Here is a 16,243-nt window from a genome sequence, read left to right on the forward strand (position 1 = left end):
CGATTTAAGACGTGAATCGTCCACCTAACTTCCTCAGGCCAAAAAATCCTAGACACTTTCTTTTCTGTCAACATAGCTCTCACCAAGTTCATTACTGTATGATTCTTGCACTCAGCTACTCCGTTTTGCTGTGGAGTATAAGTTGTGGTCAATTGTCTCTTCACTCCATGTTGTTTGCAAAAATCATTGAATTCCGCAGAATTGAATTCTCCTCCTCTATCTGTTCTTAAGCATTTAATAGGCATCCCAATTTCCTTTTCCACAAGTGCTTTGAAACATTTAATTAAAGTGATAAATGTTTCTGATTTTTCCAAAAGAAAATAAGTCCATGCTTTCCTGGAAAAATCATCTATAAAACACAATAAGTACCTCTTCTGACTGCTTGATGCTGGAGTAATAGGACCACAAAGATCCGCATGAACTAGACCCAATCTTTCAGTTGCTCTCCACTGACTCCTTTTACAAATTGGAGTCCGATGTTGCTTGCCTTTCATGCATGCCTCGCAAGTGGCACTTGGTGCTACAATTTGTGGCAAACCCTTCACCATCTCAAAGTGCGCAAGACTTTGTAACTAAGATGGCCATAACGATAGTGCCAAAGAGTCAACTAATTTGTATTGTTGATTTGGAGACATCTTGCCTCAATATTTGTGGATGAGGGCTCAACAAGCAAAATAAACATTCGATTTGCATTCATAATGGATTCTGCCATCTTTCCTCTTTGTGGATGATGAACATTGCACACACCATCCTTAAATAACACAACTAATCCTTTTTCTTGAAGCTGCCCAATGCTCAAGAGATTATTTGTAAGCTCAGGAACCCAATACACATTACCAATGGAATAACAAACTCCCTGCAAGAATAATTTCACAATCCCCTTTTCCAGTGACCCTCATTCTTGTATTATTTCCAAGCTTGACAATGTAAGAGAAAGTTGTGTCCAAGCTTGAAAACAAATCCTGATTTCCACACATGTGATTTGAACATCCAGAATCCAAGAACCATGCATCGCTCCTTTTGGCTTCATGTAGTTCTGCATAGGACATTAACAACATCTCATCTTCTTCTTCCAATTCTGCGTAATTTGCTTCCTTATACAACTTTGGACATTCGTACTAAAAAATTCCCAAGTCATGACATTTGTAACGTTCAACAGTTGCTTTGTTGAAAGTTGTTCTTCCTCTTCCATGTCCCCTTCCCCGGTAGGGTGCTCTCCCTCTATTGCTTGTTCCTGAATGACCTTCTACTTTGAGAACTTGATCCTCATTATCATTGCTTGGTCGATGGAATTTTTGTTCATGCACCACTAATGAACTATGTAATTCATCGATAGACATGTTGTCAGTATCTTTTGATCCTTCGATGGATACTACAACATATGTGAACTTGTCAGTTAGAGTTCGTAAAAATTTTTCAACCATTTTCCTGTCAGGCATATCTTCTCCATTACTTCTCATCTTATTTGAGACCATCATCACTCTTGCGAAATACTCAGTGATGGTTTCATTCCTCTTCATTGCTAAAACCTCAAACTCTCTTCTTAAAGAGTTAAGAAGAGATTTCTGCACCTTCAAATTTCCTCCAAATTTCCGCTTCATTGAGTCCCAAACGATCTTGGCTGTGTGACGATCCAAGATTTGTTCAAAAATAGTTCGATCAATTGCTTGCAACAGATAATGCTTGACTTGATGATCCTTGATTCTAGCATCCTCGAGTTGTGCTTGTTGTGTTTCAATTAGTCTCGTCCCTTCTCTTGGCTCTTCAAAACCAATCTCCACCAAACTCCATAGACCTTTTGCCCTAAACAGATTTTTCATCAGTTCACTCCAGTGGTCATAGTACCATCAAAGTGAGGGATCTTTGTGAGAGTCTTGTCCTCGCTCATTCTCTCTCAGTTTTTCTGATCACTCAAAGATTGCTACTTCTTTTCTACGAACCCAGTGGGGGCTCTGATACCAATTGAAAGGTTATACAACAAAGATAGATGAAAAGAGAAACACCAACAATTGGAATTTTAAGTGATCATTTTATTGAGGTTGCTCTTGGCTTAATATAACCGTTCACTTAACAAAACAGAGAAATACCAGGCAAACAATAATACTAAGTAGTTAAGATAAAGATAAAATCAGAAACATCTAACAATCCTAGAAAATAGGACTTCATGCAACAGTCTTTGACTAAATCAAAGGCAACAGTCCTTAACCAACTCAAAGTTTTCAACAAAATCAACATCTGTTTATGAAATATGCACAAAATTTTAATTTGAAATCATGATTTAAATCTCAAGTTCTTCAAAAATTAGAATTTTAAATTTCAAACTGTGATTTTGATTTCTTTAAAATGTAAACTTGACAAATATATTTATATTTTGTAAAAAAAATACCCATCATTTTAAATTTTGTAAAAAAAGATTCATATTTAATGTGAATACATTGTTTGTATCATATGGAAGAATTATATTAAAGAATAATGAGTTACTATTATTGTTGATTTTTGGATCAATAAATATTTGTAAAATTATGTGTATTTGAAAATTTGTAATAACATGTAATCATGATCGAGCAATCATTTATGAAAGAAACATGAAGATACATGACTTATTAATGTGACATCTTACGATATTATGATACCTTATTTATGAACGATAGTTTGCTCATTTGATAAGATTTTAGAAGAATGATTTTTTTAAAAGTAATTTTCACAAATTATGAAGATTTTCATGTTTACGAAAAGATATATATTATTTAGAAAAATTCAAATAACATTTCCAAATTAAAAAAAAAATCAAACTAATTTAATTATAATTTGTATCATGTCCAAAGGACCCTTATGCATGTTGATTCTTCTACATTCGATCCACTATTTATAAGGAGGCGTTGTGGTCGGACTATTTCACTCTTACCTATAAGTTTTGAGTTCGAACCATTGGTATAGAGAAAATTCTATTGGAGTGTCACCCTCAAATAGATCATGCAATATGCTATTTGAATTTAATCGGAGCTCTAATATAAACTATGAACTTCGGACACTAGATAGAAAATTAATAAAATAGAAAAAAACACAAGAACTTTATATTATACTCCCTCTATCCCATTTTATGTAAGGTAGTTTGATTCGGCACGTAGTTTAAGAAAGAAATGAAGACTTTTAAAACTTGTGGTTCAAAATGAATGATAGAAATTTGTATGACTGTAAATCATTTCATTAAGGATAAAATAGATATTTTATAGTTAAATTGTTACTTAATATAAAAATGTGTTATTCTTTTTGGAACTGACAAAAAAAGAAAGTAAGTCACATAAATTGAAACAGAGGGAGTATGTAATTAGAAGATGTTGTAATGGGTGGGCATGTGCAAAAATTGAGCTTCCATATGTATTGTATATGAAAATGCAATGATGGCATGGCATACCCCAAAAGAGAGAGAGCAAAATACTACTAATATTATAGAGAGAACGTGCACGCATAACGAGGCTGATTTTGTCCTCTCATTCGCCCTTTTTTTTGAGGCTCTGTGTTTTGTTTTGTCAGTTTGTAAAACTTGACGCGGTTTACGTCTCAAATCAAATGTTATTATAAACCAAAATGACAAAAATAAAGCTCTTTGACTTTTGACTTCAATATATATACTGCTCAAAACAGTTTCACAAACTTACAAATTTTACTATTGTTTTTATATGAGATTAGCTCACCTCACACAAGTTTTATTTATTTTATTACTTAATTACACAACTTATTTTATTATATTTATTTTTAAAATTTTTTCTATCATTTGAAAAAATTACAAAAAATTCTATCTCTTCTATTCTTGGAAACATCACTCTTATGCAATGTATCAGGACCTCAAAACAAAGGTAAAATATGAGGATGCGATATATCATACATTGAGTGATGTATCCGAACAGTAACATAGTCAATTTTTTTATTAAGGATGTCCAAGAATAATGATGTGTGGCTGTCCAAAAAAAATATTACGCTATTTGACGTTCGAACCCAAAACACCTTCCTTCAAATGGACACTCATTACCACTGCTCTAAAGACATACCTTTTGTCAAGGATATACAACGTAATTTTCCGACGAAGGGCATACAGTTAGACACCTGGAGTGACTTTAGCTACACCCCTGTATTCGAAATGGAATGCAATGTAGTGGAAGGTTGATCGATATATCCAAAATCGGAATGCGATGTATCGGAACATTGAGTGATGTATTAGAAATCCTTAAATTTTAAGGAATTTTTTTAATATGAAAAAAATTGAAATAAGATGTAATTAGTTCTTAAAACACTATGAAACGTGTGTAAAATTTATAACAAGAAATTTAATTAAAATTATTCTTTTCTTTTAAAAGAATTTCTACTATGAGGCTAGAAGCACGTCTTGGACAACATGTCTGCTTCTAGCCATTAGAATTATATTTAAGGGTAATTTGGTTGCCTCAAATTATTATTTTTTGGGTGCTTTAACCGGCCGCAATCATCGCTGAGTGTTCTCATATTGCCTTTGATTCTTTCAATTTCTAGAGGAGTTGCTTTGTCAACCGATATATTGGCTCTTTCATCTCTACGCTCCCAATTAATATACATACATAATTTGTTGCTATCAAAATAATTACAAGAAAGTTAATAGCAAATTTCTTAAAAATTATAATTTTTTTATGATGTAAGTTTGGTCAATTAACCTACATATAATAATATTAATATAAAAAATATTCTAAAGGCATTGAGAGAATAACTCTTGCCTCAAATTAAATTTGTGATTGTGAATGTTATTGTGTTGTGTTTGACACGAGAAAAACTTCTATTTATAAAAGTCCAAAACTTTTGTTCAAGAAATGATAGATATAAAAGAATCTTTTTCTACCAAATAAACTTTTTTAAAAAAAGTAAAACACAATTATGAGGTAGAATTTAATTAAGATAGTAAATTTATGCTAACCGTAACACAATTTAATTGTGTTTTTAATTCTTTTTTTGGTTCATTTCATTTATGCTACTATATCTAAGTTTTCTTGAATTCTAAGGCAATATTATGTTACATTTCAATTAAAGGGAAAAATAAAAATAAAAAGACCAAGCATTCTTCTTTTTTTTCTCATTTAAATTTAAAATTTTAAATCGTTCACACTTTTGAGGTTCATTTCAAGTGCATTCCGAATGTTAAGAAGAATAAAGACCTTTTTCAAACTAGAGCCAAATTAATTTCTTCTATCTAAGGACAAAAATAAATGTTTAAAGAATCTTTAATAAAAATAATGTAAAGTTGTATCTAATTAATTTATTTCATCATCACATGACTAGATACTAGTAGAGTAGTCGGTAGCTCAAACATTATCAATTAAACTTATCCTTTTTAAATTAATAATGGTGAATATTCTAAGTAGATGATAACTAGATTGACCACTACAAAGAATCGAAATTGAAATTAAAAAACATAACATAAAGAGGTCACACCTAGTCCAAATAATCAAAATTAATTTTCCACAAAATCTTATATATTCCATTAAAATCTTGGAAATGATTTGTTTTTAATTTTAAACTAAGAGTTGTAAGAATAAGGTGGTGTCTGTCTAGAATCTAAAGTCTACAAATTAAAAAAAAATTCTTTTTAAAATATGACATTATATGTCCTTTATATAACCGTCCAATAGAAGAATGATACTAATTAACGATTATCTAGAAGAGAATCACCAAGTGCACTCTTCAAAATAATGGCAAACATAACAACTTTTGCACTAAATTAATTTCATATAACATGCTCCATTCAATGAATCAAGAACTCCAACATTTAATTTTCTACTATGAAGAAAAATTGCAATATAAAGAAAAAAGACATGTTATTTTTAAGGGATATTTTAAACGAACATGTTTGAAAGATTGAAATCATGTTAAGGTCTTAGACATAGTCCTTAGTCCATGTGACGATATTTGCCTAAATATAGAGTTTTAAATTATTTTTGCAACTTTTAATTTAAACTAAGCTGTAAATATTTGTATGACTATTAAGATATAAATAATATTATCAAAGATAAATTTGCAAATTCACAGTTAAATAAGAAAGTATGAAATATAAGTGGGGATAGTTGGAGTAGTATTTTGTAATGTCCCATTTTTTGTGAATTTTTTTATAATTGTGAATTGACTATTTTTCCCTTCTCCTTAGTGATTTCATGTTTAGTTTGTGTTGCGGGATTGGTTGGTGTGGTCCTCGATGCGATCAGGTGTATTTTTAGTGATTTTGACCCTTTTGAGTTGAGAATTCTTGGTATGGTTGACTTTGGTCAATATTTTGAGTTTTGACCATCGGATGGGAATTCTGTTAGTTTCATCGCGTTAGAAAAGTTGAGTTTGATCTAGTAAGGTGGTTGGTTAGGTTTCCGAGACCTTAGTTTGAGTTTCAGACATTTGGGCCAAAAGTTGTGTTATAAGCCTTAAGAATGGTTCGAGAGGGTAATTCTGTCATTCGACCTCTTTTCGAAAAGCTGACGATTCCATTGAGTCAGGATGTGAAATTTGGTGGGGTAGCATGTCCACTTTATTTTTATTGGAACTCCAAACAATTTTCGAGGATCCATTTTGAGGCATTAATTTTTCTTGTGTAGAGTTATGGGTTTTTCAGTTCTGGTGGAGGTCATTTTGACCTTCACGATCGCGACCCTTAGGTTCGAGATCACGAATTTTCTTCTCCGTGGTGTTCATGATCGCGGCTCATAGGCTTGCGTTCGCGATGAAGCCCTTTCCTTAGCCTTCACGGTTACGGACTGGGCCCTCACAATTGCGATGTGAACCTCTGTTCACTTTGTGATCAAGAGAGTTAGTGGCTCACGATTGCGATGATCAATTTTCACCCGGACATAACCTAAATTCGGGATTCTTCTCATTTTTCTTATTCCACCATTTTCAATCTTTTGGAGCATTGGGGAGGCGATTCTTCGGAGCATTTTTGTGAAAAATCATGTAGGTAAGCTTTCTCTACCAATCCTTTGTTGATATCCAATTTTATCTTCCAAAAACACCTTTAAATCATGATTTCAATATGAGTTTTGAGGGTTTTCTCCTAAGTTTAAAAATTCGTATTTTCATGAATTGGAACTCGTTTCTGATCGATTTTAATGGGGTTTTCAACCACAAATCCCTCTTAGCTTGTAGAACATGTTTTTCAACTAAAAATTTGATTCTACCCTTTCAATTTTTAAAATGGTTTTCGGACTATTTTACCCCCAATTTCTAATCCTATCAATATAGATATCATTGAGCTCCTTTTGATGCACTATTTACATTCTTGATAGTTGGGGATCGTTTTGGTGATTGTGTGGTTGAGGAAGTGCTCTAATAGAGTTGTTTGAGTGAAATTTTGGCATCGAGGTAGGTTTGACTTTCCCTCTTTTAGACTAAGATGGGTAAGTGATCTTTTTTAGGAAGTCAACTGTTAAATGAGTTGTAGTATGAGTTTTACCTTACAAACTTAGAGTTGGTAAGTGTTGACCTTCTTGTTTAGTTCATGTGATTCCTATTTGTGGTGCTTAACTTGTGTGGAGGCTCGTGTGATACCTTTCATTGTTGTTGAAAACCTGTGATATGTGAGTAATTGCCCGAGCGAAGGTCTGTGTGACTTATCCTTATTTGACATTGAGATGCCCAAGTTAGGGGCCTGAGTTAATAATTGATCATCTTAAAAATGAAAGAAATGCTTTCTAAGTGGCAAAGACTGATTTCAAATGGATTCCTCCGCTATCCCTATCATTTGAGGACGTATTTTATGACTTGTGACTTTGGAAATTTTATGTTATTCAAAATCCTTGATGAATTGAATGCCTTTGTGTTGTATGTGGTGTGATGCATTCATCCTCATTCAACATATCATTGTTCATGGGAACATGAGAAAGTGGAGAAATACTATTTTTAAGTAAGAAAATGAGACACCTCACTTTTATCCTTGACCACGAGCTAGGTGAAAGTTGATGAGATATTGAAATTTAGAGATTGGTATATGGACTACAAGTCCCCTATGGGTCCTTGTCTGGAAGCTAAAGTTCGATAAGGTGTATACGACAGATTGTGCGACGACCTTGATTCCACTACATTATTTCGTCACTCATTACATTACATTGGCAAGCTTTGTTGTGTTGTGTGACTTGTTTATCTGTATCCTTTTGTGTTTACTTTATTTGAACCGTTATTAAATAAATTGGTGGCACCGATGTCAGAATGGGACTTTGTTGCGTGCAGGTGGAAGTGTTTTTATAGTTTATTTTTTAAGTTTGATTAGTTGCTTATACTCAGTTGGTCTAACGTATGAGTGCATATGGATTGTACTCACCCCTAATCCTGTTATCCTTTTGATGCATATCCTAGTCAGGGTGATCTTCGTAGCGGTTGATCGGATCTAGCGATTTCTTCTCATTCGGAGTTGTGGGGACTTCCTGCTTCTGGATCGCCATTGGTCTCCATCTATTATTTACATTCTTTAAATTTCTTTTCGAAGACTTGAGATCTATTCCAGATTCTAGAAATGTATTAGATTCTCTTTATACTTATGCTACCAGGTTTCGGGATATTCTTTGTTGTTTCTTTTCTGTTGTGGCCTGAATTTCGTATGTGTTATTTCATTCGAATCACACACCAATTTTTGGGTTCTCTAGGTGTGTGTCATCATGACCTCATCTTTTGGATCGTGACATAAGTACAGTTAAAATTAGGAACACCAATTAAATTTACTTTATTTATTCATATTTAACAGTAAATGAATAGTGGTATAAACATATTTGTATTATAGTGAATGTTTATTATGTGGAGTCCTTCGGAGAAAAATAGGAATCCTACTTGGGACCAAGTCATATTTTCCCTATAAATAAAAGGGTTTTTCTTCATAGTAAATTAGATCTATGAATCCTTGAATAATATTCAAGAGGAATAAGAAATATTCTCTCTTCTTCCTACTATATTCTTCTTATTATTTTATATAGTTTCATAACACGTTATCAGCACGAGACTCTATCGTCCTAAAGATTGAAGGTTAAGTTTGTAGGCTAAGGTATTATTTATTTTCCTCCCTTTTAATATGACTAATCTTACGAAACTTGAGTTTGTTTCCCTTCATAGTTCGGGCAAGAAGAACTACCTGTCATAGGTATTGAATGCTATGGGTCTTGGAGACATCATTAAAGATAAAAATAAAGCATCAGAGAAAGGATGTGCTAAAACTATGATATTCTTGCGTCATCATCTTGATGAAATTTTGAAAATTGAATATCTCACAGTCAAGGAGTAACTTTTTTTGTGGAAAAGCATGAAAGAAAAATATGACCACTTGAAGATGGCCATACATCCAAAACACAATATTGTAACATCCCGCCTTAGAAAGAGCTAAATATAGAAAGAACTAATTTGGAAAGAGCCAATCTGAGTTTTGTTCAAGTTAAGCTTAAGTTATGAGTTTTGGGTTCAAATGACCATAATTTTCAGTACAAGATGAGTTAAGTGGACCATAAGGTATCAAATGAAAGGTCTTGGAATCCTCTTTCCAATGCCACTGAGTTTGCTAAGTTTCAAGTTCGGATGAGGGAGATATGCCCGTTTGAAGTTAGCCTTTCCAGTTAAGGAAAGTTACCCGAATTAATGAGAGGTATTTTTGTCTTTTCCTTATCCCATCAGCTTATAACGAATCAAGTAATATTTTTGGGGTCAAATCTGATTTGGTTCAGTTTTCATAATCCTAAATACGCTTAGGGTTTTGAGAGGAGTTCAAGAAATGGAAAAGTTCAAGGCGTTCGTTAAGATTCGGGAGATTTATCGAGGGATTTCGCCAAATTAAGGTATGTAAGTTTTCATAGTATTGGGTTCATTCACCCACACACCAATCGTGATTTCAATATTCGAATCCATCCGTAAAGATTGATAAATTTGAGTTCTTGATGAGTTTCTTGAAGTTTGTGATCTATTCTTTAAGTATGAGGTTTTGTTGAGTTCTTGCAATGAGAATCTTGGTTTTGAGTATTGTTTTTGAGTAATTTAGGGTGGATTTCATTGTAATTATGTTGGGTCTAAGAATCCATAAGAGTTTGAGGGGAATTTTTCGATTCTAGAGGAGTTAGACATGAAAACGAAGCAAGAAAATTCGTCAAAATTCTTGGAAAAGGGGTGGGGTGCCGTGCCACTCAGTGCGCCCCAAGTAAGTTTTTGTAGTTTGGGTCCTCGAGCGCCTTGCCACTCAGTGTGCCCCAACCAACCTTCAGTAGTTCAGGGGCTGGAACCCCACGCCACTCAGTGCACCAGGGTCGCTAGGTCCCCTACCTTCCGACCTTCTTTCCGTGTGAGTTCCCTCGAATTGTAACTATATTTTCTACTTGATATCCACACTCTAAAATACTTTTAAACATCGAGAGATAATTCATAACATGAATCATAACCTTGAATTCATAATTCAAATTCAAGGTAGAGTTAAGAGTCAAGTTTTGAGGATTCTTTCGAGTCAATTTGAGAAGTCTTTTACAATCTTTTAAAACTTTTTTTAGGACTTGAGTACTTGAGTTTGAGCATGATGAGAGTTGAGTTCTTTTTTTTCAAAATGATAAATGAGAACTAAGTATTCCGAAGAGTAAATGTTTTTACATTTAAGATGAGAGGAAGCACCGGTTTCCAAAAGAACTTATGAGCAGTTTTGAGTAGTATCTCTTTTTAGAGAAATCTTTTGAGTAATAATCTCAAAGTTGAGGATGTGGAAATGTTTTCTTAAAAACATATGAGCTAAGATATATTTTTGGAGTAGTATTGAGCACCGATATGGGGGAGAGTTCAAAGAAATCACATCCCCCATAAATCATGTAGCCAACATGGGTAAAAATGGTCATACTTTTTAGACAATTCCTTATTTATTTCTAAGCATAGATTAGTGGATTCACTTAGTTGAGGAGTTCTATATCCTGACAAGGTATACGACAGTTCTGGCAGCGTGAGTGAGATGTTGTATCATCACATAGCTCATAGTGATGGTTATCGGTAAGAGAATCTCACAAACAAAGTTGTTTTGTATTTTTGTATACGAACTGAGTTATAATTGTATTTTTAAATACACTGAGTTTTAATCTACTGATTTAAATGCTTTATATAAACTGCACTTTTATCGTCGTTTTATATTGCATTGAATTGAGTATCCATGAGTTGAGGTTGAATTGAGTAGAGTCGAGGTGAGTGTGTTTTCTTTTTATCAGTTCAAGCTTGCAGGTTATGTTCAATGTTCCCCTTACATGCTCGTACATTCCATGTATTGACGTCATTTGGATGCAAATACAGGTAACCAGGATCATCTACCAGTGCTTCGTTGATCCAGTCAAGTTCCAGAGTTGTTTGGTGAGCCTCCTTGCTTCCGGAGGATCCCTTATTTACCTTCATCTATTTAAGTTTTGTTAGGATGATCGGGGGTCTTGTCCCAAAATCCCTCATAGTATTAGAGGCTTCATAGATAGATCGACAGTAGTAGTTCAAGAGTCTTTTCATTTCTACTTTTAGTGTTTAAAGACTTGAGTTTCCTTTTTGGCTAGTTGAATGTTTTATTTTAAAAATATTTTGAGTATTTCTTTGAGACATTGAGTAAAGTTGTGCTTTTGAGTTCATTTTATTTATGAGTAAGTCTTCTGCTAATAGTTGAGTCAGACCAAGGGTTCGCGTGGGGCAAACAATGGTTCTTAAGTGCCGGCCACGTTCAGGGTGTATGATCGGGGCGTGACAAACTTGGTATCAAAGCCCAAAGTTCAATAGTCCTAGGGTGTCTATGAATCCATGTTTGTAGAGTCCTAGTTATCTGTGTGAAGCACGCCACATCTATAATTAGGAGGCTGCGACATTTAGGAACTATCTCACCTCTTTCATACTCTTTTCGTGCGATAGAGTTCGACTCTATAAAGTTTCTTTCTAATTCGTGCTTGCGCGTATCTTTCAGATCATGCCTCCATAAAGAGTTGTCTGAGATCGTCCTGCTAGGAGGAATGTTGATCCCCAGGATCATGGGGTCCCCAATGCACTAAAAGTGCAACCCCAACGATAGGTCACAAATGCTGAGTTTTGGGATGCTATCCGGCTATTGAGTCAAGTGGTGGCCAGCCAAGCTGGTCAGCAGAGAGGGGATCGACAGGATGTGGCTGATACATCTAGAATCCGTGAGTTCTTAAAGATGAATCCTCCAGGTTTCACCGATTCAAGTGTCACTGAGGATTCAGAAAACTTTGTGGAAGAGCTATAATTTTTTTTTGAGGTTATGCATGTTGTTGACGCTGAGCGAGTGGAACTAGCTGCATACCAATTGAAGGGTTTTACTAGAACCTGGTTTGACTAATGGAAGAAGAATAGAGCTGAAGGTGCACCAATTGTGGGCTGGGCTGTGTTCTCAGAGGCCTTCATGGGGCGCTTCTTTCCCTGTGAACTAAGAGAGGCAAATGTAAGAGAGTTCCTCACTCTTAAGCAAGAATCCATGAGTGTGCATGAGTACAACCTCAAGTTCACTCAACTTTCCCGTTATGCTCTGGAGATGGTTGCTGATATGAGTAGGATAAGTCTGTTTGCGTCTGGATTGTCTCATCTGTCAAGCAAAAAGGGTAAGGTTGTGATATTGATAGGGGACATGGACATAGCAAGATTGATGATCCATGTGCAACATGTTGAGGAAGATAAGCTGAGGGATAGAGAAGAGTTCCGACACAAGAAGGCTAAGACAACAAAAAATGAGTCTAGGCGGCAGAAGAGTAATACAAATCGGTCATCCTTTCAACACAAGCAAAATGGACCTGCTCCATCATCAGCTAATGCTCTTGCACCAAGGAACAGAGGTGGGTTCAAGAATCAGAATTCGCAGAATTTCAGAGCTAGACCTGCACAGTCTCAAGGTAGTGTGGCACAAGGAGGTAATGAGACTCATGATGTGCTAAGTGTGGTAGGAACCACTCAGCAACATGTCGTGATGGCTCCACTGGTTGCTTCAAGTGTGGTCAGAATAGTCACTTCATAAGAGAGTGCCCAAAGAACATGCATGGTAATGGTAATGGGGAAATAGAGCCAAATCTTATTTAGTGGCTCCGCCAGACAGAGTTGCACCTAGAGGAGCTACTTCGGGGACACTTGGAGGGGCAAACCATCTATATGCTATCGCCAGTCGCCAAGAGCAAGAGAATCACATGATATTGTCATTGGTTTGATCAATGTTTTTACTTTTGATGTTTATGCTTTGCTAGATCCAGGTGCGAGTCCATCTTTTGTGACTCTATATATAGCTATGAGGTTCGATATTATTCCCGAACAACTTCTTGAGCCCTTCAGTGTTTCCACACATGTTGGTGAGTTTATTATAGCTGAGAGAGTTTATCGTGATTGTGTCATTTCCATCAATCATAAGGACACCATGGCTGACTTAGTCGAGTTAGACATGGTAGATTTTGATGTCGTTCTAGGAATGGACTGACTTCATGCCTGTTATTCCTCAGTTGATTGTAGAACTCGAGTAGTTAAGTTCTAGTTTCCTAATGATCCAGTTACTGAGTGGAGAAGTAGTTCAACAGTGCCTAAGGGTCATTTATTTTGTACCTTAAGGCAAGAAAGTTAGTTTCCAAGGGGTGCATCTATCACTTAGTCCGAGCAACACCACCTATTCAGTTAGTTCCAGTTGTGAGTGAGAATCTAGAGATTTTTCCAGATGATCTTCCCGAAGTCCCTCCTGAGAGAGAAATAGACTTCGGTATATATATTCTTCCTGATACTCGTCTTATCTCAATTCCGCCATATAGAATGGCTCCAGCTGAGTTAAAAGAGCTAAAAGAGCAGTTGAAAGACCTTCTTGATAAAGGTTTCATTCAACCAAGTGTCTCACATTGGGGAGCTCCGGTCTTATTTGTGAGGAATAAAGATGGTTCACTTAGACTGTGTATAGATTACCATCAGTTGAACAAGGTTACTATCAAGAATAAGTATCCTCTTCTGAGAATCGATGATCTTTACAATCAACTTCAGGGTGCCACTTGTTTTTTTAAGATATACCTCAGATCAGGCTATCATCAATTGAGAGAAAGAGAAAGTGATATCCCTAAGACAACATTCAGGACCCGCTATGGTCATTATGAGTTTCTAGTCATGTCTTTCTGTTTGACTAATGCTCCTACAACGTTCATGGATCTTATGAACATAGTGTTTAGGCCTTATCTTGATATGTTTGTTATTGTATTCATTGATGACATTCTAATTTACTCGAGGAATGTAGAAGATCATGCTAGTCATCTTAGAGTAGTTCTCCAAATTCTAAAGGATAAGGAGTTGTATGCTAAATTTTTTAAGTGCGAATTTTGGCTTAAGTCTGTGGCATTCTTAGGCAATATTGTTTATGGTGATGGGATTTGAGTTGACACTCAGAAGATTGAAGTAGTGTAGAAGTGGCCTAGACCCACATCTCCAACTGATATTAAGATTTTCTTGGGATTGGTTGTCTATTATAGGACGTATGTCGAGGGTTTCTCATCTGATTCATCCTCGTTGACTAAGTTGACTCAGAAAAAAACAAAGTTTCTATGGTCTGAAGCTTGTGAGTAAAACTTTTAGGAATTGAAAACTAGGTTGACTACATGATAAACGCTCAACTACACCTCATCCAATACTAGGTGTAGGCGATCGTAATCTAGTATAAAACACAACAAAGAGTTGGGGTTTAACCCACATGAAGCTGTACAAGTTCAAATTCAATTACGAAGTTATAAAGGTGGTCTAATCGGTTATAGGAATAGAAATTATCGAAATCATTTAGATAAGTCAAAAGGGTTGACACAAATGTCATATGGGGGGATTTGCTTGGTCAATTAGAAACTATAACAAGTAGAAAAACAGGGGAAACAATAAGTAGAGAGGAATTCTCGGGGATGTGATAGATTATAGGCTAATTTCGCTATATGAGTAATTGTAATTTACTAACAATTGCTGAACCTCAGTGGGTAGGCTAGACTATAGATGCAATAACTTTCTCTCGAACAACTATTACGATTCAAGTGAGATCTCTCGAACCTCAACAAGCACAACACTATAAGCAACCCAATACCTCAATTTATCTACTCTCTCGAGCTAGATAGGTAGAATCGAGTTAAGATTCACTCTCTCGAGCTAAACTCATAACAACCCAACCACTACAATCATCAATCAACAACCTTAGTTCTAGAACCTCTCTCTCAAGCAAGCCTAGAACACTAAATTAGAGTTGCATTTGCAACTACAATTCATAGATTAATACACAACTATCAATTAAACCCACTTCAAATCAGCGTTTAAATCATTAAACAACAATACCCATAAGCTAATTAAAGCAGTTAATCACATGATCACACCCCAAGAATTGGGGTTTTAGCCACACATCATAAAAAGGGAGAAACGATTGCCAATTATGTTATCCATGAATTGGGTAATGGTTCTCAAATATCTACAATGCTTCAAATAAACTCAATTCGAAAACCCAATTAAAAATTCCTCAAAACCAAGTAAAACAAAGTCTCGAAAGAAAGCTCAAAGTTCTACAATGGAAAAATTACATAGGAAAATGACTGGACTGAAAATCCCTTTTCTGCTTTTTCACATTTAATTTGTTGTTTCCCAAATTTTGGTCTTCACGATTATTAGGCGAGGTTAGTCGAGCATCGCCGACCAAGTCGGCGATGCGCCCATGGTCCTATTCCATCGCCAATTTTCCTTGGCTCTTTAACCTCAGGGTTCTGTAACTTTAAGCAATCAGGATTGAGGTCGCCAATCCACTCGGCGGTCCGCCGACTGTCCATGTCCGTCACCAAGTTTGTTCTTCCCCAGGGCTGGCACACTGGAACTTTTGGCAAGATGAAGACTCACTCGGCGGTTCACCGAGTGGTCTTGGCGATCACTAGGACTGCCTTTCTTCAACTTCTTTAGCTTTTTTGCTCCTTTTTTCCTGATAATGTCCTTGCCTTGCTCTCTAGACTTTATTGCTACAAATCAACACTTTAACACCAATTTAGAGCATAAATTAGGCATTGAGGACATAAAACTATGGAACAAAGCCCTAAATGAGTCGAAATCTCATACTCATCAACACCCCCAACTTAAACTTTTCCTTGTCCTCAAGTAAAACTCAAGATCAATTAGTTCAACAAGGATACCTACAAACAGTGCTACCCCAGACTCAACATAAATGCACACAACAGGTTGAAAATTTGCATGCAATGTTCAAATGTGCACTCTAAATTTCAAA

The 16,243-nt window shown here is 35.5% G+C and overlaps 1 protein-coding gene across 1 annotated transcript; it reads right to left on the minus strand.

Annotated features, from left to right (window-relative positions):
- Window positions 1-833: 833 nt before the first annotated feature.
- On the minus strand, window positions 834-1,820 carry LOC125829113 (uncharacterized). Its single transcript, XM_049508379.1, has 2 exons — window positions 1,151-1,820; window positions 834-1,036 (listed from the first exon to the last, which is right to left on the minus strand). Exons 1-2 carry the CDS (start codon window positions 1,818-1,820, stop codon window positions 834-836), a joined length of 873 nt encoding a protein of 290 aa, XP_049364336.1.
- Window positions 1,821-16,243: the final 14,423 nt, after the last annotated feature.

The sequence above is a fragment of the Solanum verrucosum genome, unplaced genomic scaffold, assembly GCF_900185275.1.
Source record: "Solanum verrucosum unplaced genomic scaffold, falcon-dt-bn FXZP01000007.1, whole genome shotgun sequence".
Classification (NCBI taxonomy): domain Eukaryota; kingdom Viridiplantae; phylum Streptophyta; class Magnoliopsida; order Solanales; family Solanaceae; genus Solanum; species Solanum verrucosum.

What these genes read in the sequence shown, in the direction of transcription:
- LOC125829113 (XM_049508379.1), bottom strand. Translation starts at nt 1,820, where the DNA reads ATGAAAAATCTGTTTAGGGCAAAAGGTCTATGGAGTTTGGTGGAGATT. An exon ending in CAACAAAGCAACTGTTGAAC is followed by an intron (nt 1,037 to 1,150) that starts GTTACAAATGTC and finishes TGTCCTATGCAG; the next exon opens with AACTACATGAAGCCAAAAGG.